This window comes from Heterocephalus glaber, unplaced genomic scaffold (assembly GCF_053883595.1).
Source record: "Heterocephalus glaber isolate CG9 unplaced genomic scaffold, H.glaber_assembly_v1.0 deba00000122, whole genome shotgun sequence".
Taxonomy (NCBI): domain Eukaryota; kingdom Metazoa; phylum Chordata; class Mammalia; order Rodentia; family Bathyergidae; genus Heterocephalus; species Heterocephalus glaber.
Window position 1 is genome coordinate 45,582,465 of NW_028258138.1, and position 27,979 is coordinate 45,610,443.

The 27,979-nt window shown below is 34.1% G+C and overlaps 1 protein-coding gene across 1 annotated transcript in view; it reads left to right on the top strand.

Moving 5' to 3' along the window:
- Epha6 (EPH receptor A6) overlaps window positions 1-27,979 on the top strand; it is a 916,320-nt gene that overhangs the window by 541,538 nt on the left and 346,803 nt on the right. The window contains 1 exon segment of the mRNA XM_021238833.2: window positions 20,515-20,639. Within this exon segment, the coding sequence (XP_021094492.1) occupies window positions 20,515-20,639 (125 nt within the window).

Here is a 27,979-nt window from a genome sequence, read left to right on the forward strand (position 1 = left end):
ATTCTGTTCACAAAGACTTTGCCTGTGACTATGACATCAAATATTTTCCCTATGTTTTCTTCTAGCAGTTTCAAAGATTCAGGTATTATATTTAGGTCCTTGAGATATTTGGAACTGATTTTCTTGTGTACTGTGAAAGATAGGGATCGAGTTTCAATCATCTATATATGCATATTCAGTATCCCAGCACTATTTGTTAAAGGGGCTGTATTTTTTCCAACCTATATTTTTTATTCCTTTGGCCAAAATGAGACAGATGTAGGTACTTAGTTTGTTCTATGCCCTCTATTCTATTATATTAATTTATGTGTCTATTTTTGTGCCAGTACCATGCTGTTTTTTGTTACTATTGCTTTGCAGTATAATTTGAAATTGACTATTGGAATGTCTTCAGCCTGACTCTTTTTGTTTAGGATTGCTTTGGCTACTCTGAGTGTTCTGTGTTTCCATGTGAATTTTAAGATTGTTTTTTCTAGTTCTGTTAAAAGTGCCATTGGAAATTTGATGGCAATTTTATTGATTCTGTAGATTATTTTTCTTAATATGGCCATTTTAGAGATGGAGAAAAAGGGGGAGGGGAAGTTTAGGTAAAAATAATTAGAATATATTCTATGCATGTACTAGTTTCCAACAATGAATGTAACCATTATATACTCGAAACTGTTCAAATAAAAATTTTTTAAATTAAAAAATAAATTTAAAATACCATTAAAATTGTATACATACAGAAACAATATTAATTCTGCATATCCATGAACATGGGAAAATAGTTCATTTTCTACTATCTTTTTCAATTTCTTTGTTCAGAGTTTTATAATTTTTATTATAGAGGTCTGTCATCCTTTTAGGTTGAATTTTAGGTATTTTCTTTTTTGAAGCTATTGTGAAGGAAATTGTTTTCAAACAATTTTTTCTCAGCTAGTTCATTAGTGTGTAAAAAGCTATTGATTTCTTAATGTTGATTTTGTATCATATAGAATTAATTTTAAGAGAAAATATAGTAACCATGTTAATTTTATAATTCTTTAATATTTTAATTAATATTAAAATTCGCCTTTAAATCTTCTCATTAAACAACTAACTGATCAACTCTTCTAAACTTCAGTTTGCTCATCTTTAAAATAGTGACAATCTTCATTTTAGGTTAATTAGATTGAAAATAATATGATGCACAAAATATAAAGTATATATTTTAGTCTAATTTATTGAATTATTTGAAGATTATTTTTATTTTTTATTACTACACATTTATAATCCATAATGATCACCTTTATCTTGGGAAATTGGTACTTGTACATATAAATTTTAATCATTTTTAGCCTTTTATAAAATTAATTAAGCCTTTTTTATTCATTAAGCTTATTGGTAGATTTTAGGTATACAATATGATGACTTTAATTATTGGGAATATGTACTTTTACATGATATATCTTGGTTTTTTTTTTCTTCCTTATTCCCCTGCCCTCCCTTCAACCCCTGCAACCATCCCTATGGGCATCCCTGCTGGGTATCTTCTCATTACATGTTTTTTAAAATTTAATTTTATTGGTAAATTTTAGGTATACAGTATAATGACATTCATTGTTGGAAATTTGAACCTCTACATAAACCATCTTGGTTCTTACTTTTTCCCCTTCCCCTGCCCACACTTCAACCACTTCCATCACTCCCTTTCTACAAAGACTTTGTTTCCATTTTTTCTTTTTCTCATATTAATTCCATTCCCTTCTTTCTTTCCCCCATCCCTCCCACTTCCCCTTCCCCTTTGCCCCTTTTCTTCCTATTTCACATTATCTATTATACCTTTTAGTCCTTATTTACACTTTTAGTTTCTCACACCAGAGAAACTATTCAGTATTTACACATGTATGTCCCATTTATTTCACTTAAGAGTATCACCTCAATGTGCATCCATTTAGCAATAAATGTCTCTAGTTTCTCATTCTTTACGGCTGAATAGCACTCCATTTTATATTTTAAAAAAAAACACATTTTCTTTATCCAGTCTCCACTTGATGGGCTATTCCGCTGCTTCCAAGTTTTAGCTATTACAAATTGTGCCACTATGAACATGGGTGCACATATATCACTGTGGAATGATTCTTTTAATTCTTTGGGGAAGATACCCAGCAGGGAACTAGCTGGGTCAAATGGGACTTCAATCCTGGTTCTTTGAGGTATTTCCACACTGATTGCCACAGTGGTTGCACCACCCCAGCAGCAGTGGAGTAGGGTTCCTCTTTCCCCACAGCCCCACCAGTATTTCTTATTGGTTGATTTCATAATAGCAGCCATTCTTTCTGGAGTGAGGTGGAATCTCGACATTGTTTTCATTTGCATCTATCAAATGACCAGTGATGCTGAACAATTTTTCATTTGTTTATTTGCTATTTCTACTTCTTTGTCTGAGAAATGTATGTTCATTTCAGATACCCATTTTTGGATTGGGTCTTTAAATTTGGGAGGTCTGATTTGTTTAAGTTCTTTATAGATTCTAGATAGTAGACCTTTGTCTGAGGAACAGCAGGTAAAAATTTTTTCCCGCATTGTGGGTTGTCTCTTCACATTATTGGTGGATTCTCTTGCTGTGCAGAAGCTTTTTAATAAGAAGAGATCCCACTTGTTGATTGTTTGTGCTAGTTCATGGGCAAATGAGGTTTTGTTCATAAAATCTTTCCCTACACCAATGTCTTCAAGAGTTCTACCTAACCTCTGTTCCATCTGGTTCAGTGTTTCTGTTTTAATATTTAGATCTTTAATCCATTTTGATTTTAGTTTAGTGCATGGTGAGAGATACAGGTCTAGTTTTAATCTTTGGCAAGTTGAAACCCAATTTTTCCAACACCATCTATTAAAGAGGCTATCTTTCCTCCAGTGAGGGTGTTTGGCTCCTTTGTCAAAGATGAGATGGCTGAGTGTGTCTGGTGTTGTTTCTGCATCTTCTAATCTGTTCCACTGGTCCTCAGGTCTGTTTCTATGCCATTACCATGCTGTTTTTATCACAGTAGCTTTGAAGTATAGTTTCAAGTTCGGGGATGTAATACCCCCTTGCCATGTCTGTTACCTAGAATTGTTTTTGCTATTCTAGGTCTCTTCTTGCTCTAAATGAATTTTTGGATTGTTTTTTCAAGGTCTGTGAAGTATGCTGCTGGGATTTCAATTGGGATTGCATTGAATCTGTATAGCAGTTTTGGAAGTGTGACCATTTTCTCTATGTTGATCCTTCCTAACCAGGAGCAGGGTATGTCTTTCCATTTTTTGATATCAGATTCAATCTCTCATTTCAGAATACTATACTTTTCAGAGTAGAGGTCTGTGATTTTTTTTGGTTAGGTTGAATTCCTAGTTATTTCAGCTTTTCGGATACTATTGTGGAAGGAATTGTTTGCCCTATTTCTGAATGAGTCTGTTGTTCATGTAGAGGAAAGCTATTGATTTTTGTGTGTTGACCTTGTATCTAGTTACTTTACTGAATTTGGTTATTAAGTCTAGAAGACTTTTGGTGGAGTTCTTAGGGTCTTCTATATGGAGGATCATGTCCTCTGCAAATAATGACAGTTTAACTTCATTTTTTATCTTTGTTCTTTTTATTTATTTCTCTTGTCTAGTTGCTGTGGCTAATGTTTCCAAACCTATGTTGAAAAGGAGTGGTGATAGTGGACACTCTTGCCTTGTTCCTCATTTTAGTGTGAAAGAATTTCGTTTTTGACCATTTAATATGATATTGGCTGTTGGTTTTTCATAGATGGCTTTTATCATATTGAGGTAGAGACTGTCTATTCCAGTTTTGTACAGAGTTTTTATCATAAATGCATGTTAGATTCTGTCAAATGCTTTTTCTGCATCTCTTGAGATGATCATATGGTTTTGTCCTTGGCTCTATTGATATAGTGTATTTCATTTATTGATTTGTGTATGTTGAACCACCCCTGCATCCCTGGGATGAATCCGACTTGGTCAGGGTGTATGATCTTCTTGATGATGTTCTGCATTCTATTTGCCAGTATCTTATTAAGAATTTTTGCATCTATATTCATTAGTGAGATTGGCCTACAGTTCTTTTTTTCAGTTGGGTCTTTCTCTGCTTTGGGGATCAAGGTGATGCTTCCAGGAATGAACTTGGGAGTTTTTCTTTCCATTCAATTTCATTGAAGAGTTTAAACAATGATGGCACTAGTTCCTCTCTAAATGTCATATAGAATTCAGCAGGGAAGCGACCAGGACCCAGGCTTTTCTTAGTTGGTAAGTTTTTAATGTTATTTTCAATTTCATTGATTGATATTGGGTTGTTTAGAATTTTTAGGTTTTCATTCAACTTTGGTAATTCACACATATCTAGGAATCTGTCCATTTCTTCTGTTTTTTCCATCTTGTTGGTATATAGTTCCTCAAAGTAGGTATTGATAATGCTCTGGATTTCTGTTAGGTCCATTGTAATTTCATCCTTTTCATTCCTAATTGCATGGATTTGGGCCTTTTCTTTCCTTTTTTTCATAAAGTTGGCTAAGGGTTTGTCAATTTTGTTGTTTCTTTCGAAGAACCAACTCTTGGCTTCATTGATTTCTTGTATAGTTCTCTTAGTCATCATTGCATTGATTTTTCCTCTGATCTTTATAATTTCCTCCCTTGTATGAGCTTTGGGGTTGTCCTGCTCTTCTTTTTCTAGAAGCTTGAGCTTCAGCAACCGGTTATTTAATTGAGCTTGCTCTGTTTTCTTAATATGAGTATTCATTGCTATGAATTTCCCTCGAAGGATCTTGTAAGTATGCCTTGTAAGTGTGCTTTCATTGTATCCCATAGATTCTGTTATGTTGCATTGTCATTGTCATTTAAGTGAAGGAACCTTCTGATTTCTTCTTTGATTTCCTTTGTTACCCATTGGTTATTCAGAAGTGTGTTGTTCAATTTCCATGTGTTTATGAAATTCTTGTGGTTTATTTTGCTATTAATCTCCAATTTCATCACACTATGGTCTGATAATATACAGGGGATAACTTCAGTTCCTTTGCACTTACCTAAATATGTTCTATGAGTGAGTATGTGGTCTATTTTGGAGAACAACACATGTGCAGCTGAAAAGAATGTGCGTTCTGATTTTATGGGTTGGAACATTCTGTAAACATCTGTTAAGTTCATTTGTTCAGGCATTTGATTGAGTTCTAGTATTTCATTGCTTATATTTTGTCTAGTTTATCTATTTGTGACAGTGTGGTATTGAGGTCCCCCACTACTATTGTGTTAATACTTACATGATTTTTCATGTCTGTTAGTATTTTTTTACATAGTTGGGCTCACTAGAGTTTGGTGCATATATGTTTATGATTGTCGTCTCTTCCTCTTGGATTGTTCCCTTTGTAAGAATGTAGTGTCCTTCTTGTCCTTCTTTGTCTGTCTTAATCAGTGTTGGTTTGAAATCTACTTGATCTGCAAACAAGATAGCTAGTCCTGCTTTTTTTCGGGTTCTTGTAGCATGGAGTATTGTTTTCCACCCTTTATCTTTCAGTCTATGAGTTTCTTTTTGAATTAAGTGTGTTTCTTACATGCAGCATTTTGTTGGCTCTTGCTTCTTGACCCATTCTGCCAGTCTATTTCTTTTGATGGGTGAATTGAGACCATTAACATTGACGGTTATAACTGATATGTATTGACTTATCCTTAGCATGAGTTTTTCTTTTTGTTGGATTCTCTCCCTTTGCATTTAATTTCTTGTCATGCCCGATGGATTCATTCCACTGGTTTTCCTGGGGTTGTGATCCTCATTGTCTTGTCCTAGGATAGTGTCTAAAACTTTTTGAAGTGCTGGTTTGGTATTCATGAAGTTCCTAAGGTACTCTTTGTCATGAAAGTATCTTATTACTCCATCGATTTTGAAAGATATCTTTGCAGGGTATATCAATCTGGGTTGGAGACTGTTTTCCTTTAGGGCTTGAAATACATCACTCCAAGCTCTTCTTGCCTTGTGGGTTTGCATTGAGAAGTCTGCTGTGATTCTGATGAGCTTTCCTTTGTATGTGATTTGTTTCTTTTCTCTAACTGCTTGTAGAATTTTGTTCTTCTGTTGGGTTTCTGGAATATTAACAATTATAAGCCTATGTGAAGAATTTTTTTGATCAATGCTAGTTGGAGTCCTATATGCCTCATTTATCTGTATGTCAAGTTCTTTTCCCCTGCTTGGGAAGTTTTCTGCCATCACTTCTGTGAACAGTGTTTTTTATGTTGTCCGCATGCTCTCCTGTTTCTTCATTGACTCCGATCAGTCTTATCTTATTTTTCTTTCCATCATCTAGCAGCTGCTGGATTGATTTCTCATGGTCCCTTACAATTTTAAAGAATTTTTTCTTTCTTTGTCACTAATTGGAGTCCACCTTCTATATCTGAAATTCTGTCCTCACATTGGCTCATTCTGCTACATAAACTTTCAGTGGAGTTTTTTATCCCCTGGAAATCTGTTTGCATCTGTTTTATGGATTCCATTTGTTTCCTATGTTGGGATTCCATCATGTTCCTCAGATCCTCTATTTTTTTATCTGTGTCCTCTCTAGATTATTAATCATGTCTTGCATGATGGGCACAATCTCTGTTGTTATCTGAGACATTATTTCTGATTTCAGTTTTTCCAGGTCCTCTTTTGTTGCCCATTCAGGGAGTCCAGGTGGTTGTTCCATCTCATTCCATCTCGTTTCCCTTTGGGGTTGCTTAGGTGATCTGAGAGTCTGGTTTTGAGGATCTGGAAAAAATGAAATCAAGCCTCATTAAAAATAAAGTTCAAAATAATTAACTAGAACAATTTACTCTTTCCCCATCTCTACATAAGCATAAGAAAGTAATTCTCATCTACTTGCTAACTTACTTATCATAGTTTTTCTAATTTTGTTACATAATAATTTGGTAAATTATTTGCAATTCAGTGTGTGTAGTAATCAGAAAAGTTTGTATCAATACCATATTCAAAAATATGGTAATCTATTCAGCAATCACCTTTTTTGAAAGGCAAAGCTAAGATTTTAAAGATTTAAAAAAGGATAATATCAGAAATACAATTCTACTAAAAGCTAGGCTGACTATATAATTCTTAACACGCATTGCTAAAGTTTTAATTTGTTCAGTCAGCCTATGATCTTACTAACTCTGGAAAGTGTTCTCTATTTCTTTTTTTCTCCAATTTTTAAAAAATCAGAAATAAATTAACATTTCCCTTCTGTGACCTAAAATTAGTTCCCCTCCACACAGGATAATATGAATATATGCTATATTTACAACATTGTTCTCACACTATATCAGATGTTTTCTTAATGAGTTGTTAAGAAAACAAGTTCATTAAATGTATTCCAAACATATACTTGTGGTCTCATATGTTGAAACCTCATTTTTAATGAAATTTTGTCTAGAGTAGATGTCTGTGAACACAGAATTCAGTACTTGGGGGCATATATTGAACTGTAAATTTTTCTCACATTCTTTGCTTTAATTCACTATTTAAAATGTGTGCCTAAAGCATATAGATATAGTTCTTTTCAATATGCTAATACATAGTGTGGCTCAAAATATTCAAATCATATGAAGCAGTTGTTTCAATAAAAAGTTGAATATGGTGGCTATGATGGTGCATACCTGTAGTCCCAGCTCCTGGGTAGGAAGATCATTTGAGCTCATGAGTTTGTGGCCAGGCTGGGACAACAAAATGATATCCTGTCTGGAAACAAAACAAAACAAAACAAAACAAACTTCACAACATCAAAACTATTTAATAATGTATGAGAAATCTAAGAGGACAAAATTGGAAACTTCAGCATCCGATATTAGAAAAATGATTTGAATAATTTAGTCATTATTTTAGAGACTATAAAAATACACATTAGAGTTTAAGAAATACTTTATTTTTTATTTTTCAATTAATTAAATTTATTGGTAAAAATAAATATATACATAATAATCACATTCATCAAAGGGAATTTGTACCTGCCCATGATATAGCTTGGTTCCTTTTTCTCTCATTCCCCCTCCTTCCCTTCAACCTCAACTCCTCCTTTATTTACAAAAGCTCTATTTCCATTTTTTCCTTCTTTTATCAATTCCCCCCCTTCACACTTTCCCTTTCCTTTTGAACACATTCTTCCTATTTCATATTATCTATTATACATTTTGGTCCTTATTTACCCTTTCAGTTTCTCACGCTAGAATGACAATGCAATATTTACACATAATTGTCTGATTTATTTCACTTAATATAGTCCCAAGTTGCATCCAGTTAGCTATATATATCTCAAGTTTACCTTGGTTTATGGCTGAGTAGTACTTCATTGTATAAAAATCACATCTTTATTGTCCATTCATCAATTAATGGGCATTTGGGTTGTTTCCCAGATTTAGCTATTACAAACTGTGCTGCTGTAAACATGGGTGGACATCTATCATTATGGTATGATGTTTTTAATTCTTTTGGGAAGATCCCCAGCAAGGGAACAGCTGGGTCAAATGAGACCTCTAATTCTAATTTTTTTGAGGAATCTCTACACTGATTTCCACAGTGGTTGCACCAGTCTGAACTCCCACCAGCAGTGGAGAAAGGTTCATTTTCCCCCACCACCTCACCAGTATTTGTTGTTGATTGATTTCTTGATATTAGCCATTCTTTCTGGAGTGAGTTGGAATCTCAGGATTGTTTAAATTTGTATCTCTCTCATGACCACTGATATTGAACATTTTTTCATGTATTTGATTGCTATTTCTACTTCTTCATCTGAGAAATGTCTATTCATTTCAGATACCAATTTTTTTACATTTTGGATTAAGCTTATTGGTACATTTTAGGTATGCAATATGGTTACATTCATCATTGGGATCGTGTACTTTTACATGATGTATCTTGGTTCTTATTTTTTCCCCATTCCCGTGCCCTCACTTCACCCCCTCCATGCTTCCCTACTTACAACAACTTTGTTTCCACTTTTTCCTTTTCTCATTTTTTTCTTTTCCCTTCTCTCTTTTCCCCTACAGCTACCACTTCCCCTACTCCTTTAGACCTTTTCTTCCTATTTCAATTATCAATTATACATTTTGATCCTTAGTCACACTTTCAGATTTTCACACCAGAGAAATTATTCAGTACTTACACATTTGTTCTATTTCTTTCACTTAAGAGTATGGCCTTAATGTGCATCCATTTAGCTATAAATGTCTCTAGTTTCTCGTTCTTTATGGCTGAATAGTATTCCATTTTATTTTTAAAAATCTTCTTTATCCAGTCTCCAGTTGATGGACAATTGGGCTGTTTCCAAGTTTTAGCTTTTACAAACTGTGCTGCAATAAACATGGATGTGCATATATTGCTGTGGTATGATTCTTTTAATTCTTTTGGGAAGATGCCCAGCAGAGATATAGCTGGGTCAAATGGGACCTCTAATCCTAGTTGTCCTATCTCCAAATTGATTTCCACAGTGGTTGCACCAGTCTGCACTCCCACCAACAATGGAGAAGGGTTCCATTCTCCCCACAACCCCACCAGCACTTGTTATTGGTTGATTTCTTGATAGCAGCCAATCTATCTGGGGTGAGGTAGAATCTAAGTGTTGTTTTCATCTGCATCTCTCTAATGACCAGTGGTTTTAAATATTTTTTCATGTTTATTTGCTGCTTTTACTTCTTTGTCTGAGAAATGTCTTTTCATTTTAGATGCCGATTTTTGGATTGGGTCTTTATATTTGTGGGGTCTCATTTTTTGGAGATCTTTATATAGATTAGATAGTAGACCTTTGTCTGAGGAACAGCTGGTAAAACTTTTTCCCACATTGTAGGCTGTCCCTTAGCTCTGTTGGTGGTTTATCTTGCAGTACAGAAGCTTTTCAATAAGATGAGATCCCAGTTGTTGATTCTTTGTGCTAGTTCCCATGCTACTGAGGATTTGTTTATAAAGTATTTTCCTATACCAAGGTTTTCGACAGTTCTACCTAACTTATCTTCCAGCAAGTTTAGTGTTTCTGTTTTAATATTTAGATCTTTAATCCACTTCCATTTTAGTTTAGAGCATGGTAAAAGATAGGTTTCTAGTTTTAATCTTGGGCAGGTTGAAATCCAGTTTTTCCAATGCTGTTTATTTAAAGAGGCTATTTTTCCTCCCAGTGAGGATGGTTGGCTCCTTTGTCAAAGATGATGTAGCTGAGTATGTCTGGAATTGTTCCTTCTTCTTCTAATCTATTTCACAGGTCCTCAGGTCTGTTTCTTTGCCAGTACCATGCTATTTTTATCACAGTGGTTTGTAGTATAGTTTTAAATTGGGGATTGTGATACCCCCTGTCATGTCTCTGTTGCCTAGAATTGCTTTTGATGTTCTAGGTCTTTTCTGGTTCCAAATTAACTTTTGTATTGTTTTCTCTACTTCTGTGAAATATACTGTTGGGATTTCAATCGATATTGCATTGAATCTGTATAGCAGTTTTGTAATGACCATTTTCATTGTATTGGTTTTTCCTACCCAGGAACAGGGGATATCTTTCCATTTTCTTATATCCTCTTCAATCTCTTTTTTTAAAGTGCTATAGTTTTCAATATAGAGGTCTTTTGCTTCCTTTGTTAGATTGATTCCTAGATATTTCTCCTTTTTTTTGGATGCTACTCTGAAAGGATTTCTCTAATTTCTCTCTCAGTGACTCCATTATTTGTGTATGAGAAGGCTATTGATTTTTGAGTGTTGGCCTTGTAACCAGCTACTCTACTGAATCTGTCAATTAAGTCTATAAGTCTTTGTGGGAATCTTTTGGGTCTTCTATGTAAAGTATCATACCATCAGCAAATAATGACAATTTAATTTCTTCCTTTCCTATCTTTATTCCCTTTTCTCCTTTCTCTTGTCTAATTGCTGTAGCTAATGTTTCAAGAACTATATTGAACAGGAGTAGTGATAGAGGACATCCTTGTCTTATTCCTTAAGGTTTTCAGTTTTCGACCATTTATTATGATGTTGGCTGTTGGTTTTTCATAAACAGTCTTTATCAGGTTGAGATAAAGACCATCTATTCCAACTTTCTGTCTGGTTTTTATCATGAATGGGTGTAGGATATTGTTGAATGCTTTCTCTGCATCTATTTAGATGATCATATGGTTTTTGTCCTTCAGTCTGTTAATATAGGGTATTACATTTATTGATTTACATATGTTGAACCATCTTTGCATCCCTGGGATAAATCTAACTTGATCAGAGTGTATGATCTTCTTGATGACCCTCTGTATTCTGTTTGCCAGTATCTTATTGAGGATTTTTACATCTTTGTTGATTCAGGAGATTGGCCTGTACTTCTCTTTTTTGGTTGGGTCTTGCACTGCTTTTGGAATCAAAGTAACATTTGCTTCCTGGAATGAATTTGGAGGTATTGCTTCCTTTTCAATTTCATTGAAGAGTTTAAAGAGTAGTGGCAATAGTTCTCTAAATGTCTTGTGGAATTCAGCAGTGAAGCCATCAGGACCTGGGCTTTTCTTTGTTGGTGAGTTCTTAATTACATTTTAAATTTCACTGATTGTAATTTGTGTGTTTAGAATTTTCATATTTTCTTTGTTCAGTTTTGGTAGTTCATGTGTATCTAGGGATCTGTCCATTTCTTCTGTGTTTTTGATTTTATTAGAATACAGATTTTTGAAGTAAATATTGATGATCCTCTGGATTTCTGCTGGATCTGTTGTGACTTCACCTTTTTCATTCCTAATTTCATGGATTTGAGCCTTTTCTTTCCTATTTTTAACAAAGTTGGCTTTTTTCACAGTATTATTTATTCCTTCAAAAAACCAACTCTTCGATTCATTGATTTTTTATGTTGTTGTCTTAGTCTCCATTGGACTGATTTCTACCCTGATCTTTATAATTTCCTCCCTTATATGAGCTTTGGGTTTGCCTTGCTCTTCTTTTTCTAGAAGCTTAATGTTCAACATTCAGTTGTTCAGATGAACTTGCTCTGTTTTCCTAGTGTGGGCATTCACTGCTATGAATTTCCCTCATAGAACTGCTTTCATTGTGTCCCATAGATTCCTGTATGTTGTACTGGCGTTACCATTTAATTGTAGAAACTGTCTAGTTTCTTAATTTCCTCTGTGACCCATTGGATGTTTAGGAGAGTGTCATTCAATTTCCAGGTGTTTGTGAAGTTCTTGTGGTTTCTTATGCTATTGATCTCCAGTTTAATTGCAGTATGATCTGATAGTATACACGGGATAACTTCAATTGCTTTCCATTTACTTAACCATGTTCTATGAGCTAGCATGTGGTCTATTTTGGAGAATGACCCATGTATACCTGAAAAGATTTTATATTCTGTTTTTGTGGGGTAGAACCCTCTGTAGATATCTATTAAGTACATTTGTTCAAAAGCTTGGTTCAGTTCTAGTATTTCATTATTGCTTTTTTTGTCTAAATGATGTGTCAACATGTGGCAGTGGGGTATGAGGGCCCCACTATAATTGCATTAATGCTTATTTGGTTTTTCATGTCCACTAATATTTGTTTTGTATATTTGAGGGCATTAGTATTTGGTGTACATTTATTTATTATTGTCATCTCTTCCTCTTGGTTTGTCCCATTTACAAGAATGTAGTGATCTTCTTTGTCTCTCTTAATTAGTTTTGGTTTGAAATCTATTCTGACTGCAAATAAAATAGCTACTCCTGCTTGTATCTCAGCTCCTGTCACATGGAGAACTGTTTTCCATCCTTTCACTTTCAGTCTATGGATTTCTTTTTGAACTAAATGTGTTTCTAATATACAGCATATTGTTGGATTTTGCTTTTTAATCCATTCTTCCAGTCTTTCTTTTGATTGGTGAATGGAGGCCATTAACATTGATGGTTATAACTGATATGTATTGACTTATCCTTGTCATGTTATTTTCCTGCTGCTGGCTCTTTTATTTTTTTACTTTTTCCCCTCTCCCTTTAATTTCTTGCCTTGCCTGGTAGATTTGTTCTGTTGGGCCTCATGGTGTTGTGACCTTCATTGTCTTTTTCTAGGATATTGTTCAGAATTATTTGGAGTGCTGGTTTGGTATTCATGAAGTTTCTCAGGTGTTCTTTGCTGTGGAAGTATCTTATTTCCCCATCAATTTTGAAAGATAGTTTTGCAGAATACATCAGTCTAGGTTGGAGGTTGTTTTCTTTTAGGGTGTGAAATACCTTACTCCAGGCTCTCCTTGACTTGAGGGTTTGTGCTAAAAAGTTTGCTGTAATTCTGATGTGCTTCCCTTTGTATGTGATTTGTTCCTTTTCTCTAAGTGCTTGTAGTATTTTGTTCTTCTGTTGGGTTTCCAGGATCTTGATTATTATATGTCTAGGTGTAGATTTTTTTTTTTGATCATGGCTAGTTGGAATCCTATATTCCTCACCTATCAGTATGTCAAATTCTTTTTCTCTGTTTGGGAAGTTTTCTGTCATTAATTCTGTGAACAATTTTTTTATGTCATTTGTACTTTCTCCTGCTTTTTCGTGGATTCCTATTGGTCTAATGTTATTCTTCATTGAGTCATCTAGGAGATGCTGGATTGATTTCTCATGGTCCCTTACTATTTTTAAAAGATTTCTCTTTTCATGGTCAATGACTGCAATCCTATCTTCTGTATCTGAAATTCAGTCTTCACATTGGCTCATTCTGCTACTATTGCTTTCAGTAGAGTTTTTAATCTCCTGGATATCTGCTTGAATCTGTTTCATGGTTTCCATTTCTTTCCCATGCTGGGTATTCATGGCTTCCATCATGGTCTTGAGCTCATCTTTTTTTTTTTTTATCTGTTTCTGTTCTAGAGTCTTTAATCATGTCTTAATTATTTCTGTTTTGAATTTTTCTAGAGCCTCATTCATCTGTTTCATTACTTCCTGTACTATCAGTTCAGGTTGTCCGGGTGGTTGATTATCAGATTTTTCCATGTTTCCCCCAAAATTTGCCTTTGGTAAGCTGGAAGTCTGGGTTTACACCTTGCTTAGCTGTCTTCTCATTTCTATTTTTGTTTTTGGTACTGTTTTTAGTTTAATTCCTGGGTTGATACTTCAATATTACTTATTGTAAGTATCTTTGTTGTTTGTATTTAGAACCCTTACAGAATGATTGCTTCTCAGAGGTATCTTCCCGATATAGATGGTCTTTAGATTTTGAGTCTCTAATGAATTTTAGGCAATCTAGTTTTCAGTACACCAGGAAGGACAACTGATTAGATCAGTCACAACCAATCAATGGCCCAAGAGATACAATCAGCAGCAACAATAGCATCAAGAACAGCTTAGGAAATGACAATTTGTGGTAGTTATTAATCTATCACCTTTAACCATGTAAATTGAATCAAAATTGAGGACCAGCCCAAAATATGTTTATAGTAAATAAACTCTTTGATATAGCAACTTTACTCTTTGGGATGGGGGCTTAGAAGGAGTGGGGAGGGAGGGATAGATAGGTACAATTATAGGAAAATGCTAGAAGTGAGGCCGGAGGACCCAGGAAGATCACGAAAACTCTAGGAAACTGTTGAAGACAAGAGGAAAATACAAAACAAAAGAAAGACAAGAACATAACAACCTAACAGCAATAGGGAAGCTAGAAACTGTATTCACTTTCCTTTAAAACTAATGACAATCAAGAGAAGAAAACAGAAAGAAAAAAGAAATCTGAATTAGAACAGTAACATGAACAAAAAGATAGAGAGATGAAGAACAAGGTGGGAGAAAGAGCAAGAGAGAGAGAAAAGAAAAAAGGAAGAAAGTAGAAAAAAATTTGAAAATGCAAAAAATAAGAGAAAAAAATAACTTTGAAAGTGAAAAATAAAAACAAGGGGCCTCGCCAGTGATTTACCTCAGTGGTTCTGCTGCCTGTCTTGCAAGCACAAGGTCCTGAGTTCAATCCCCAGTACCAGAAAAGGAAAAAGGGCCTCCTTAGAGTATGTCTCTGCTGTCACAATAGACAACATGGACAGCAGTGTGCAGATCTGAGTCAATTAGTCTCAGCAAGCTAGCAGCAGTCCCCTGAGATTCAAGCTGATTTCTGGCTGCAAGGCCCAAATTGAGCTCCCTGACCTCCTGCTGGGTTGAACTCTGCAAGATTCAATGCAGGTTCCAGCTGCCCTTCCCCTGAAGATAGTCCAGGTTCTGATGGGAGGTGGTGATCTCTCCAACTTACCAACTATAGTGGTCTGGTGTTCCTTTATTGCAGAGATTTTCTTCACTTTTCCAGTGGGCTTCAATTTTTAACAAGGAGCCTCAGACAGGCCCTCTTTCTATTGTTCACTTCTGCTCTATCTTCTGGACCTCAGAACAATGTGGTGTGGAATCAGATACTGGCTCCACATAGCCCCCGGGGGGGGGTTCTTCTGGTGCCCACACAGCTTACCTCCTTGGCGCTGGGGGGCCTCTACTCCTTGGCATTTGGGGGCGGTGCAACAGTGGCCCAAGTGGCTCACCTCCTCAGCGCAGGGGTGGGGCTTACAGATGCCCATTTTTGGATTAGGCCTTTAAATTTTGGGAGTCTAATTTTTTTAAAATTCTAGATATTGGTCCTTTTCTTTTTTCCTTTTTTTTTTTTTTTTTTGTACTGGGGATCGAACTCAGGTCCTTGTGCTTGTGAAGCAGGTGGCAGAACCACTTAGCTAAATCCCTGGCCCTAGATATTGGTCTTTTATCTGAGGGGCTACTAGCTGAAATTTCCCCACTCTCTGGGTTGTTTCTTTACTCTTTTGGTGATTTCTTTTGTGGTCCAAAAACTTTAATAAGATGAGTTCTCAGTTGTTGATTCTTTGCACTGTTTCCATTGAATTAGGGTTTTGTTCATGAAGTCTTGCCTACCCCTAGGTCTTCAAGAACTCTACCTATTCTCTCTTCCAGAAGATTTAGTATTTCTGTTTTAGTATTTAGATCTTTTATCCATTTTTAGTTTAGTTTATTGCATTGTGAGAGGCATGAGTCTAGGTTTAATCTTTAACATGTAGTAACCCAGTTTTTCCAGCACCACTTATTAAAGAGTCTATCCTTCCTCCAGTGAACATGTTTGGGCCCTTTGTAAAACATGAGGTGCCTGAGTGTGTTTGGTGTTGTTTCTGCCTCTTCTAGTCTGTTCCATTGGTCCTCAGGGTTATTTTTTGCCAGTACCATGCCATTTTTATTTTTTTTATTTTTGGTACCGGGGTTTGAACTCGGGTCCTTGCACTTGCAAGGCAGGCAGTGGAACCACTGAACCAAATCCCCGGCCCCCCATGCTATTTTTATCACAGTGGGTTTGTAGCATAGAAGAACTATTTTTAAATAAACAGATTTAAATATTTTTAAATAAATATAATTACCGAAAATTATGTGTATTTAAGAACTATGTAAAATATTGATATTTACAAATAAATGGAATGTATAAAAATGAAGAGAATTTAGAAATTTTTTTCATTAAATTTATTGGTACATTTTATGTATACAATACAGTTACATTCATCATTGGGAACTTGTACCTTTGCATGGTGTATCTTGTCTTATTTTTTCTCCATTCCCCTGCCTTCCCTTCACCTCCTCCACCCCTCCCTATTTACAGAGACTTTGTTTCCATTTTTTCTGTTTCTCATATTTTTTCCTTTGCCTTCTTTACTTTCCCCTACCCCTCCAAATTCCCTTTTCCCTTTAGACCTTTTCTTCCTATTTCACATTGTCAATAATACATTTTGAGCCTTATTTAGTATAGTCCTTGTGCCCTAAAGGCCATATTTAAGCAAGATAACTATGCAGTTAGGAAAAAAATTCTAATTTTTGTTTACTACTGTATAAAATGGAACTTGGTATTAGTCACTTTTCTGTCATTGGGACAAAATACCTGACATCTACTGGTTAAGAAGGGAAAGTTTATTTGGCTCATGATTTCAGAGGGTTCAGTACCTGACTGATTGCCTCTAAAGCAGAAATGGCATTATGGAAACACATTGGTGGAGGAAAACTTCTCAACACATAGCAGCAAGACAGAATAGGGAGAGAGACCAGCGGAGAGGGAGAGGGAGGGGGAGAGGGAGAGGGGGAGGGAGGGAGAGAGAGGAGAGGAGAGGAGAGGAGAGGAGAGGAGAGGAGAGGAGAGAAGTGAAGCAAAGAAGAGATGCCCCCCTGAAGTGGCACTCCCAGTGCCCAATGACCTACCTCCACCAACCAGGACCCACCTCCTAAAAGCACATTCAAATATGAACTAATCAACTGATTCATTCACTGATGAGGTTATCATTCCCCTAGGATCCAATCATGGGGGACATTTTACAACCAAACCATAACAGACTTATTTAAAATGTAGGTGATATACAATTAATTATTCAGTCGAGCATTAGAAAGAAAAAAATAATGCCCATATTTTATTCGGTAGTCATTCAATCATATTTTTGCCATAATTGTATGTTTTATAAGTTTTGAAAGGATTTTATTGCTAGCCTTGAGTGTTAAACAATTATGAAGCAAATTTAGTACACTGGTACTAAATAAATTTCTTTATGCCATTTCACATTAAAGTAAAAATTAACCATAAGATTATACATATGGAAAGGATATTCAAAAACTCTAATGAATTGATATGTTTAAATTAACTTCTAATTTGTATTATCTACTTTGTTATAATTTATCCATAAAACACCATTTAATACGTTATTATACTATAATGTAAGAATGTTAATGAGGTTCCCAACAGGGATACATTTATTAGCGGTAGTTTATTAATAGTGAATGTGTCTCAATTTAAATAGTGAATTACTTCTGAATAATTTTTCTTATTTACCATGTCATCAATTACTGCTTGAGCTCATAAGATACACTTCCATTTCTTAATTATATCTATATGTGTTATTTTTAAAAAATATAACTTAGTCCAACCAGAAATTTTTCACTGACTAATGCGAGTTTTAAATATAGTTTATGAAGTCCTTACTTCCTTAGGAGAATCAAACTTGTCAATCTCATAAATTTTAAAAAATACTTTAAAATAATATTTAGAAACAAAAAATAAACTTTATTTTACTAAGAATTGGACTCAGGGCCATCACACTAAGCTATATACCCAAACCTTTTAAACACTATTTTATAATGAGACAGGGACTAGCTAAGCTACCAAATTGCCAGCCTGGGCTCAAATTTGCAGTCAAATTTCTTTCTGCTTCAGCTTCCCAGAGTGCTGGGATGACAGGTGTACATGATTGCTCCTGGCCTAAGTTTTAGTTCTTGATTTTTTTTCTAAGTCTTTTAAATTCCCATTCTCCCAGGACTGTGAGGCTGAGGCAAGAGGATTGCAAGGTCAAATCAGCCTGAGCAAAAATCTGTGTTAAAATAGAAAACATTAAAAATGGCCTAGGGATATAGCTCAGTGCAAAGGCCCTTGGTTCAATCTCCAGTTTTGTGAGTGAATGAATGAAAGGAAGAAAGGAATAAAAGAAGAAAGAAAGGGAGGGTGGAAAGGAGGGAAGGAGAGATGGAGGAAAGGAGAGAAGGAGGAAAAGAAAAGAAAAAGGAAAGGAAATGAAAGGAAGAGAGAAAAGAAAGAAAGAAAGAAAGAAAGAAAGAAAGAAAGAAAGAAAGAAAGAAAGAAAAGAGAGAAAGGAGGGAGGGAAGAAAGAATGAAAGAAATGCAGGGAAAAAGAAAAAATATAACAATGAGTCAGTTTTTAAAATCCTGTTTTACCTATGATTGCATATTTAATACATTTCTGATAATGAATTAAAAAGATAAAATGAGTTCAAAAATGATACTTTCATTTATTTTTTTTTACTGTTGTTGATCTGACATCTCCTTTTTCCACAGGAAAAAAAGCCCCACTTCATACCTCAATACAACAACTCTAGAATTAGAGTATCAGTACTATTACAACATCACAACTAAAACAGTTTAATAATTTTTTCAGGTTTTCATTTTTAATTTTTACTGTATATTCCTTTAGGATGGAAGTTAAACTACTGTGTTTTAAAGTCACTATAATTAATTTCTCTTGGAGCTGTGTCTCCAATTCAAACAGGTTTCTTTGTATTTCTTTTAAATTTTACAGAATTATTTTAAATGTTAACTTCATTTTCTAATCATTTCAATACTTACAGGATTCCAAAGCTAATCTGAAGTATACGATGTACCTAAATGTCCATTTTCTAAGCATATTGTGTTCATCCTATTGCTTCTCCCACCAAGAATGTCAATTACAATCAGTATTTTTTATTCTCAGATTTGTTCTTGGATTATTTTTCATACATTTCTTCCCCTTAGTTTTTTCAGTTAAAAACATATAGTGAAATAACTCCATTGTAGTATTTATAGGTAGACATAATTTCTTTCCACAATTTCATAATACCACCATTGGATGTAGCATTTTATTTATCTAGCCCCTTATGAATGGACGTTTAGATTATTCTGATATTTAGAGATAAGTCTCAATGAATAGTCTTGTAAATATGCCACTTTGTGCAGTGAATCTCTTAGAGTTTGAATAGCTGGTGAATAAATTAATACATAATTTTTGTTAAATTGTTAACTTTACTTCCATAAAAGTTGTGCCATTTTGTGTCGTGACCAACAAAGCATTAAAGTGCTTTCTCCCAAACCTTACCCAAAAGAGTGTTATTAAAATTTTGGAATTTTTGGTCTGGGGATTTAGCTCAGTGGTATCTCCACCTCACAAACACAAGGTCTTGAGTTTGATCTCCAGTAACAAAACAAACTTTTGGAACTTTTTGTCAATGATATAGCTTAATTTAGATTTCTTGTTTAATGAATGATTTTTAATTTCTGTATTAAACACTACCATTTAAAAAAGAACACTTAAGCTTCTGTGTCTATTTCATTTAACATTATAGATTTGAGATGCATACATAAAATGAAAAGTATTTTGTGAAAGGTACAAAGAAAATGAAACATTGGAAGGTTAACACAAGGTTATTTTAGGTTTGGTTTGGATTTCTTAAAAAAATGCAATAAAAGAAAGTAAGATGGACATGATTCTGAAAATAAACTATTTAAATTAAATATTTAATTTTCAAATATACATATGATATAAAAGAAATCATCTTAGTAATGATTAATAATTTACAGTAAATAATTTATATAGTATAAACTTTTGTAAATCAATAAGATACCTTTATGAGAAAGAAAAGCTTATATATGATCTTATAATTACTATATATATATCTGAATATATATTCTGTAATGTCATATATTCCCCCCATGGTAGGTGTAGATTTAATAAATACAGGAACCAAGTGTGTTGAACTTCATATCATAAAGATCAAAACCACTTTAAAGAAAAATATCTTCCTGTAATATAAAACCAAAGATGGTGAATTTTGGCTTGTATTCTTGGAATATTTTAGTTTTTCCTATGTCCCTTAACAGTGTATCTAAGTGTATTTTAATGCCTTGTTTGGATTGAATAGAGTAGGTCTTAAAGCTGTTTTAGTATGGCAACAATTGTCCTTTTCAACAAAATTATGTTTTTCTTGAAATAGAAATATGGAAGAAAGGATTATGGAAAATGATTCATGACAAATAATTCTTATTTTCTTTCCTTTCAGGACCTTCTCTAATAGGCATGGTAAGGAAGGACTGGGCATCCCAAAATAGCATTGCCCTATCATGGCAAGCACCTGCTTTTTCCAGTGGAGTAATTCTGGACTACGAGATCAAGTACTATGAGAAAGTAGGTCTTATTTAAAACATATATATATATATGTAAATACTAAGCATGTTTTATACTATATTATTTTATCTTAAATCTACTTTTATTTGACTTATCTTAATACTTCCTGTTTGAGTCTTATATTTTATTTTTATTAAAGTGGAAAATCCCAAGTGTTCATCTCTATCATGCCTTACTCCTTCACCTTACAGTTTAGTTGCTATAACATTATTTATAAAATTCAGTTGATAAGAAATTATAAACTTGGATTACCACAACTTAAAAGCAAATGTGTGACACATACTCTTTGCCAATGAGTTTAAAATTATATTTCACTAAATTAGAAAGAATGTATTAAGGGATAACAGAAAATAACTAATCAAGTCAAAATTTTCTTTATATTCAGTTTATTCATTTTATTTTACAAGAAGCTAGCAAGACAAGTTTACATGATAAATCAATAATTATATTTTCTGTTTTGTCATTTAAAATTATTCTCAATTATTATATTTTCCAAAGTTACATACTTCCTTAATTCTAGTGTATTCATCTTCTTTCTTTACACTTTTCTTTCCATACTCTTCACAGTTATAACATTCTTAATATAGATATTACAGCAGGCCACATAGTCGATTGTGGTATGTCTAGCATTGTCTAACAGATGTGCGTAATATTGTAGAAGTATTACTTCTAGACTATTGACCAAGGAAACATTAAGAAAATTAACGTAAAGATCACATATACAGTTGGCTAAAAATATGTATATACACTTCAGCAGTTTGCCATACTAATAAATATCTGGAAGCTAATGGCCACCACTTTGTGCACCTCTTTTAATTGTAGAGGCCAAAGTTAAATTGTATTAATCACATGATATCTCAATAAATTTCGTATTATACAACTTTTTCCTAATGTATGTATATTTTTGGCAGACTATTTTTGTTCAGTTTATTGCAATAAAAAAGAATGTCTTTTATTTCTGTAAGTTACTTGAATCAATGGAAATAAAGAAGTTCAATTTTTCCCTCTGATATTTTCAAATTTGAGTCTGGTGATATAAATTAACAATAGAAACTTTCACAGGAGAAAACATATGCTCATTTATTAACATGTGTGTATGCACAGGAGCCACACAAGGCTCAAGGGAGGGCCAGATGAAACTCACGGGAGGGCCAGATGGTTGATATGTAAATACGCTCTTCCTAGAAGAGAGGGAAGTGGGGCTTGTAGAAATTTCAGACTTAGTAAATGGTATTTAGAGGAAATGAGTAGATTGGAAGAATAGACAATGGTCTGAGACAAAGTGCTTCTGGATCCTACACGTGCTGTTTGACTTTCAGTCTCTTGCCCTGTGATATGAATTTAATCTTTCATAGTTTATGAAATTTCAGTTAAAAAGTGAATGGCAGTTATTTTTCTTTTGGCAAATCTGGTCTTTAGGTAGATTAGAGATTTTGGGGGGAAAGTCCTTCCTGCATTGCTGCTCTTCCAGTGCCCTTAGTTTGAAGTCCAAAGAAGAGTATTTGGGATACTATTTTCCAAGCCCTAACAGGAATATCATAAATAAATTTAAGATTTCTATAAAGAAATATAGAGGAAGAGGATAAATGGAACTTAATCTTTATTGTACTGCTTTGGGAGTAAATGTAGGATGGATAAAGGAAGAGGAAACTCATTATTATGACTATATTCATTTTGACACTGTAGTAATTTCAGCATCATGTAGTCAGTAAAAGCTGATATTATCATTAACAGTCACAGATAAATCCATAGTTTAAGAAAAGCAGAATTTACTGAGCTTAAATTAGATTCCACATTTTGCACATTAGCCAGGCCAACGTGGGCTCAAAATTTAGTAGGGCTAGCCTTTCAAATTTTACAGCTTGTATGTAGCATGCTTCCACAGAAAACATGTATTTTCTGCCCACTAACTTAAATGGATCTTCATGTACTCAAAATGTATGATTACCTAAAAACAAATGCCTTACACAGAGACAAATAATTTTTCTGAATCAAATTATTTCCTTTTCGTAAAAACATGCTGTGTTATATCTCATGCACAGAAAAATCAATGACTCATTTTATAGTTACTTATATTTCATATTTTTGAGAATCAAAATAACCTACAATATTTCCCAGTAAGGATAGACCATAGAGATTCAATAAAAAGAGAACCATCTTCATGTAACTAAAATGTAGAAAATCAATACATTTCTCCAGTATAGTAATAAACATTATATCCATCTTCACTCATCAATATGTAGCATTTGGATTTGTTATGTAAGTTGTATTTTAGTGATGAAATAGTATTGTGAAGAGATTTATTTTATAAGAAAATGGCAGTGGTGCAATGATAACAGATTAAGCATCTAATTGCAAGCCAAAGATTCCTAATTCACGTTCTGACTCTGACTCTGACTCTCATTATGTTCTTGGCCAGGAAAAACTCAATAAATCTCATCTCAGACGTCACATTTGCAAAACAAAAATAAAGCTATCAAGTGTTTTGTTGGGTTGTAAACATTAATTATAAATAGACACCAAAATGCAAAGCACTAAATCAGTGTTTTTAAAAATCACTTAAACATCAGGAAAATATTTAGCATATGATGCAATATAGAATCAGAAAACAACATGGAATTGTGCACAACTAAATACAAAATAATGTTCTTTTCAGGGCCAGGGATTTAGCTCAGTGGTTCCGCCTCCTGCCACACAAGCGCAAGGTCCTGAGTTTGATCCCTGGTACAAAAAAAAAAAAATGTTCTTTTCAGATATAAATATACAATGTGTAGGCAATTAATCAAAGATACTGCAGTATCAAAACTTTTCAGAGAGAGCATAAAACAATCGGGAACATGTAAAATCTTCCTTACTATGACTTCAGATTCTAAGTACACATTTTATGTATCTTTATCCATAATATGATTTCTTCTTCTGAGCAAATAAGGCAGCTTACAATAGAACTCAGTTAAAAGTATAATTTTTTTTCATTATTAGGAATCCAAATATTGTACAGTAAGGAAAGCAGGATGCAAAGTTTATATTTATATATATGTATGCATATATGTATACATACATACATACACACAATAACATTTTTGAAATAGAAATATATCCTCATAAATGTGTATTCATATATAATATATAATATATAATGATATATTAATAATATATAATAAAGACATAAAATATAATAAAATGCAGACCAGCCTGTTTCAAATGTTGCTTATCTGGGATTAGTGGTAGCAGAGGCATTCAGACAGAGGGAAGTAGCAAATATGAATGAATGGGTGGATTGATGGATGAATGGATCCTACATAGCTTTTGTATTTGCCTTTAGTAATTATTTACCCAAAAGCTGACCCTGAGACAAGGTTTTGTTTGCAAGTGATTAATTAAGAAGATTAACAGGAGAATTGGTAAGAGAATAGGGACAGCAGGACTGTGAAGGAAGATGACAATGAAACTCAATGTGACTAAGGGAAGTTCTGGAGTCTAAATTACATCTCAGAGATCATCCTGTGGAGACATAGAACATGGGTTTCTGTACTCTGGTTCAATTCAGTCACTATATACAGAACTTAGTGGAAGTACATGGGTGGCACGCAGAAAAAAATCATAGGCACTTCTCATTCTTTGTAGTGGCTCCAGTTGCCCAAATTTGTGTCTATGAGGAAGGTTGTAGATACAAGCTTTTAAAATTAAAACACAGAAGCTGGAGGATGAGAACAGGAAAGACAAAGATGATCCCAAGTGATCTGCTGGAATACCAATTATAAAATAAGGTAGCTAACTGCTCAGAGAACTATTGGAAAATTAATTCTTGGCTTGTGATAATTTTCATATTTTCTTAAGTCTTCCATATTGGTGACATAACATTGATTATGTTTTACATTTGCTTTAATCAGTTACTCTGTATTGATACCTAAAATTGATCTATAAATGATCAATATTTTATAATTTCCTGAAAAATTCACGTTATTTTATTAATTTCTTATTATTTAAGTGCATTCTTCTATGTATAAATTAGGAAAAATGTTAATTGCCTTAGAATGTAAAGTGCCTACAAATATCTGAGGACCAGCAGCATACTATTGTTATATTGACCTTTTCTCAAAGGATGTGGTATAATTATTTTTTAAAAAAAGAACTGCCTCAGAGTTACAAGATTTGAGTTTGGATCAGGTAGTAAGTCATCTAAAAAGAAGGGTCTAGAGAGATAATCTTTTATAATTTTAGGTATATCCATGGTATAATTGTAGGTATATTGATGTCTGTGCTGTTATATAGGTATATTATCTCATCCCTTAGATAGCTATAATTTTTCATTTAAGTCACTGAAATTAAACACATATATACACCTTTAAAAATACTTCACCATAAGGAATGGTACTCCTCACATCACAACTATAAATAAAAATTGAGACTCTTCTATCATTTCTTCTGTGTGTGTGTGCACATGTGTAGGATCTCTGTGTACCTATGTGTGTTAAGAATGGTGTACAGAACAAGAGACATTGTTTTGTTGGTTTTAATCAGTTAGATTTTCTCTATTTACTTAATTATGCTCTCCATTGTTTAGTTAATTTTATTGTCCCTTAAAGAATACAGCTTGAATATAGAAAGTAAAATTAGCATAATAAGAGATGTCAAATATAAATGGCATTTTTCTATTTTCTTATTTTCTTACTAGCAATGCTTTTCTCCAAAATCAGAGCCTCTTATTAGAATGAGAAAACTAAGACATAATCTGTTCCCAACTTCTCAATCTTCAACTTTAAGATATTGAAAAAACCACATGCAGTCACAAAAGATCAAATATCCCATTCAATATCAAGGACACTCTTTTCTTAATATGTTTTATGCTACTATAACAATATACCCAAGATTGGGCAATATATAAACAAGAGAAATTTATTTCTCATAGTTCCAGAATATAGTAACTCCAAGATCAAGACACTAGAATTTGGGGAGCAATGATTTAAGGGCCTGGGCAGTGAGCTCCCAGGTCTGGAGGGTAACCTAGACTTCTTCTTGACATCTTTTCTCCAGGCTCTGGCACTATGGGCCTGTGATAGAAGCCACATCACTAGTCATATCCTAGGTACCTCTGGGGTAATCTTCTTTGTCCTGATGAAAAGCCTCTAGTTTCATTCTGACTGCACCAACCTTTTTACAAAAAGGCAACACTAGCTTGGGAAAACCCTGGGTGTTTTCTCCAGAAAATAAATTTTCTTTTTCATTCTCTAACACAAATCAAGGTTAAGAATCCTTCAAATCCATCAGTTCTTTTTCCCTTAAGTAAATTCTATTTTTAAATAATGTTTAACTTAAATTTTACTATAATCAGTTAAAAGAAGCCCTTAAGCACCCTAAAGCTTTACTGCTCAGATATTTCTTACACTGGAAGTTTATCATTCTTAGATGGTACAGTCGCCAGAGTTACCCTCAGTACTCTGTTTATAGCAATCTAGGATTTTTTCTTGTATGTTTCTATGAAGCCTTCCAGCCTCTCCCCATTACTCAAGTCCATAGCCATTTCCGAGTATTCAAGGATTTGTTACAGCAACAACCTCACTCTTAGAACCCATGTTACACCTTACTATTTGTTTCTTATACCTCTGGAAAGTAGGAAGTCCAGACTTTTGGTGGTGGCAAGTTATTGTCTAGTAAGGGATGAGTCTCCACTTCCAAGATGGCACCTCCTTGTATGCTGCATTATTTCAGAAGTGAAATGCTGTCTTTCACATGGCAAAAGACTGTAAGAGCAAGGAAAGTGCAAATAGCTGAACTTGTGTTTTTCTAGCAGCACTAATCCCAACCATGAAGGTGTAACCCTCAAAGCCTAATAATCTATCACGGGTCCACCTATCAATACTTTCTTAATACTGTCACAACAGGAGTTAAATTTCAACATGAGATTGGGAGAGGATTAACAGTCAAACTGTAACATCCTTCTGTAACTTCTAGTCTTCCTTCCTTTCTTTATCTTTTTTTGTTCACATTATTAATTTTTCCTCCATTTTCCTATTTTACCCTCTCTTCCTTCCTCTTCCCTCTTGTTTTCCTCATCTTTCTACCAAAAGGATTCTTCCTTCTTTTGCTTCTTTGTTCTTTTAATATTTTTTAGTGTATTTGGACTGCTATAATAAAATATCATAAACCGTAACTTTTAAACAACTGACATTTAGGTCGCACAGTTGAGCACTGGCACTTGGTGTCTGGTAAAACCTTGCCTCCTGGCCCATAGAGAGCTGTCTCTCATTGCATCCCCATATAGCAGGAGAGCAAGAGATCTCCCTGGGCTCTCCTTTATAATGGTACTAATCTTATTCATAAGGAATCCACCCCCCAAGGTTATATGACCCCTGAAAAATTTCACATGCTAATACCATGTTTGGAGGTTATTATTTCAGTATATGAATTTTAGAGGAATACAAGCATTTAGACTATACCACCTATTTAATCAAGATTAATCTTGATTGAGCTGGGTGAGGTGGCCCATCTCTGTAATCACAAAAACTTGAGTGGTTGAAGCAAGAGAATCATATGTTTGAGGTCCAACTGGGCAATTTAGTGAGATCCTATCTAAGAACAAAAAAATGAAAAGGGCTTGGGATGTAGTTTAATGGTAGAATTCTTACCTAGCATGTATGAGGTCCCAGGTTCAATTAAGTAGCAAAAGAAAAGAAAATTAGCCTTGATTTATGTGTATATCAGACTTCTCTACTAATTTGTGAATCTCTTTCAACCACATTTTAGCTGAATTAATAAAATGTCCCCTGTTTAGTACTTATTTGTTAGAAATGGAGAAGCCACCAGCCACTGTAAAATTACATCTAAAGATTAAAAAATAAATAAATAAAATGAAAGAAAGAAAGCCTGTATGACTTTCTACTTTTATCTGTTTGTAAGATAATCTAATGCACAAATGCCCACAAGCTGGAAGAACATTCTGTTTCTAATACGTATAAACACATAAAAGTAAGGGATTTCTTTTGTCTAAGGTCATATCCCCAGACCTCGGAAAGGCAAACAGCTAATAATTAATAGACAACAATTGGTTTTTTTGGTTTTTGTGTGTTTTTTCCCCATTAACTTTATTGGTACATTTTAGGTATAAAATACAGTTACATTCATCATTGGGATCCTGTACCTTTACATGAGTCTCTTGGTTCTTATTTTTTTTCCCCTTCCCTTGCCCTCCCTTCACCCCCTCCACCCTTCGCTATTTGCAAAGACCTCGTTTCCATTTTTTTCCTCTTCTCATATTTTTTCATTTCCCTTTTTTCCCTTCCCCTACCCTCACAATTACCCTGCTCTTTTAGACCTTTTCTACCTGTTACACAATATCAGTT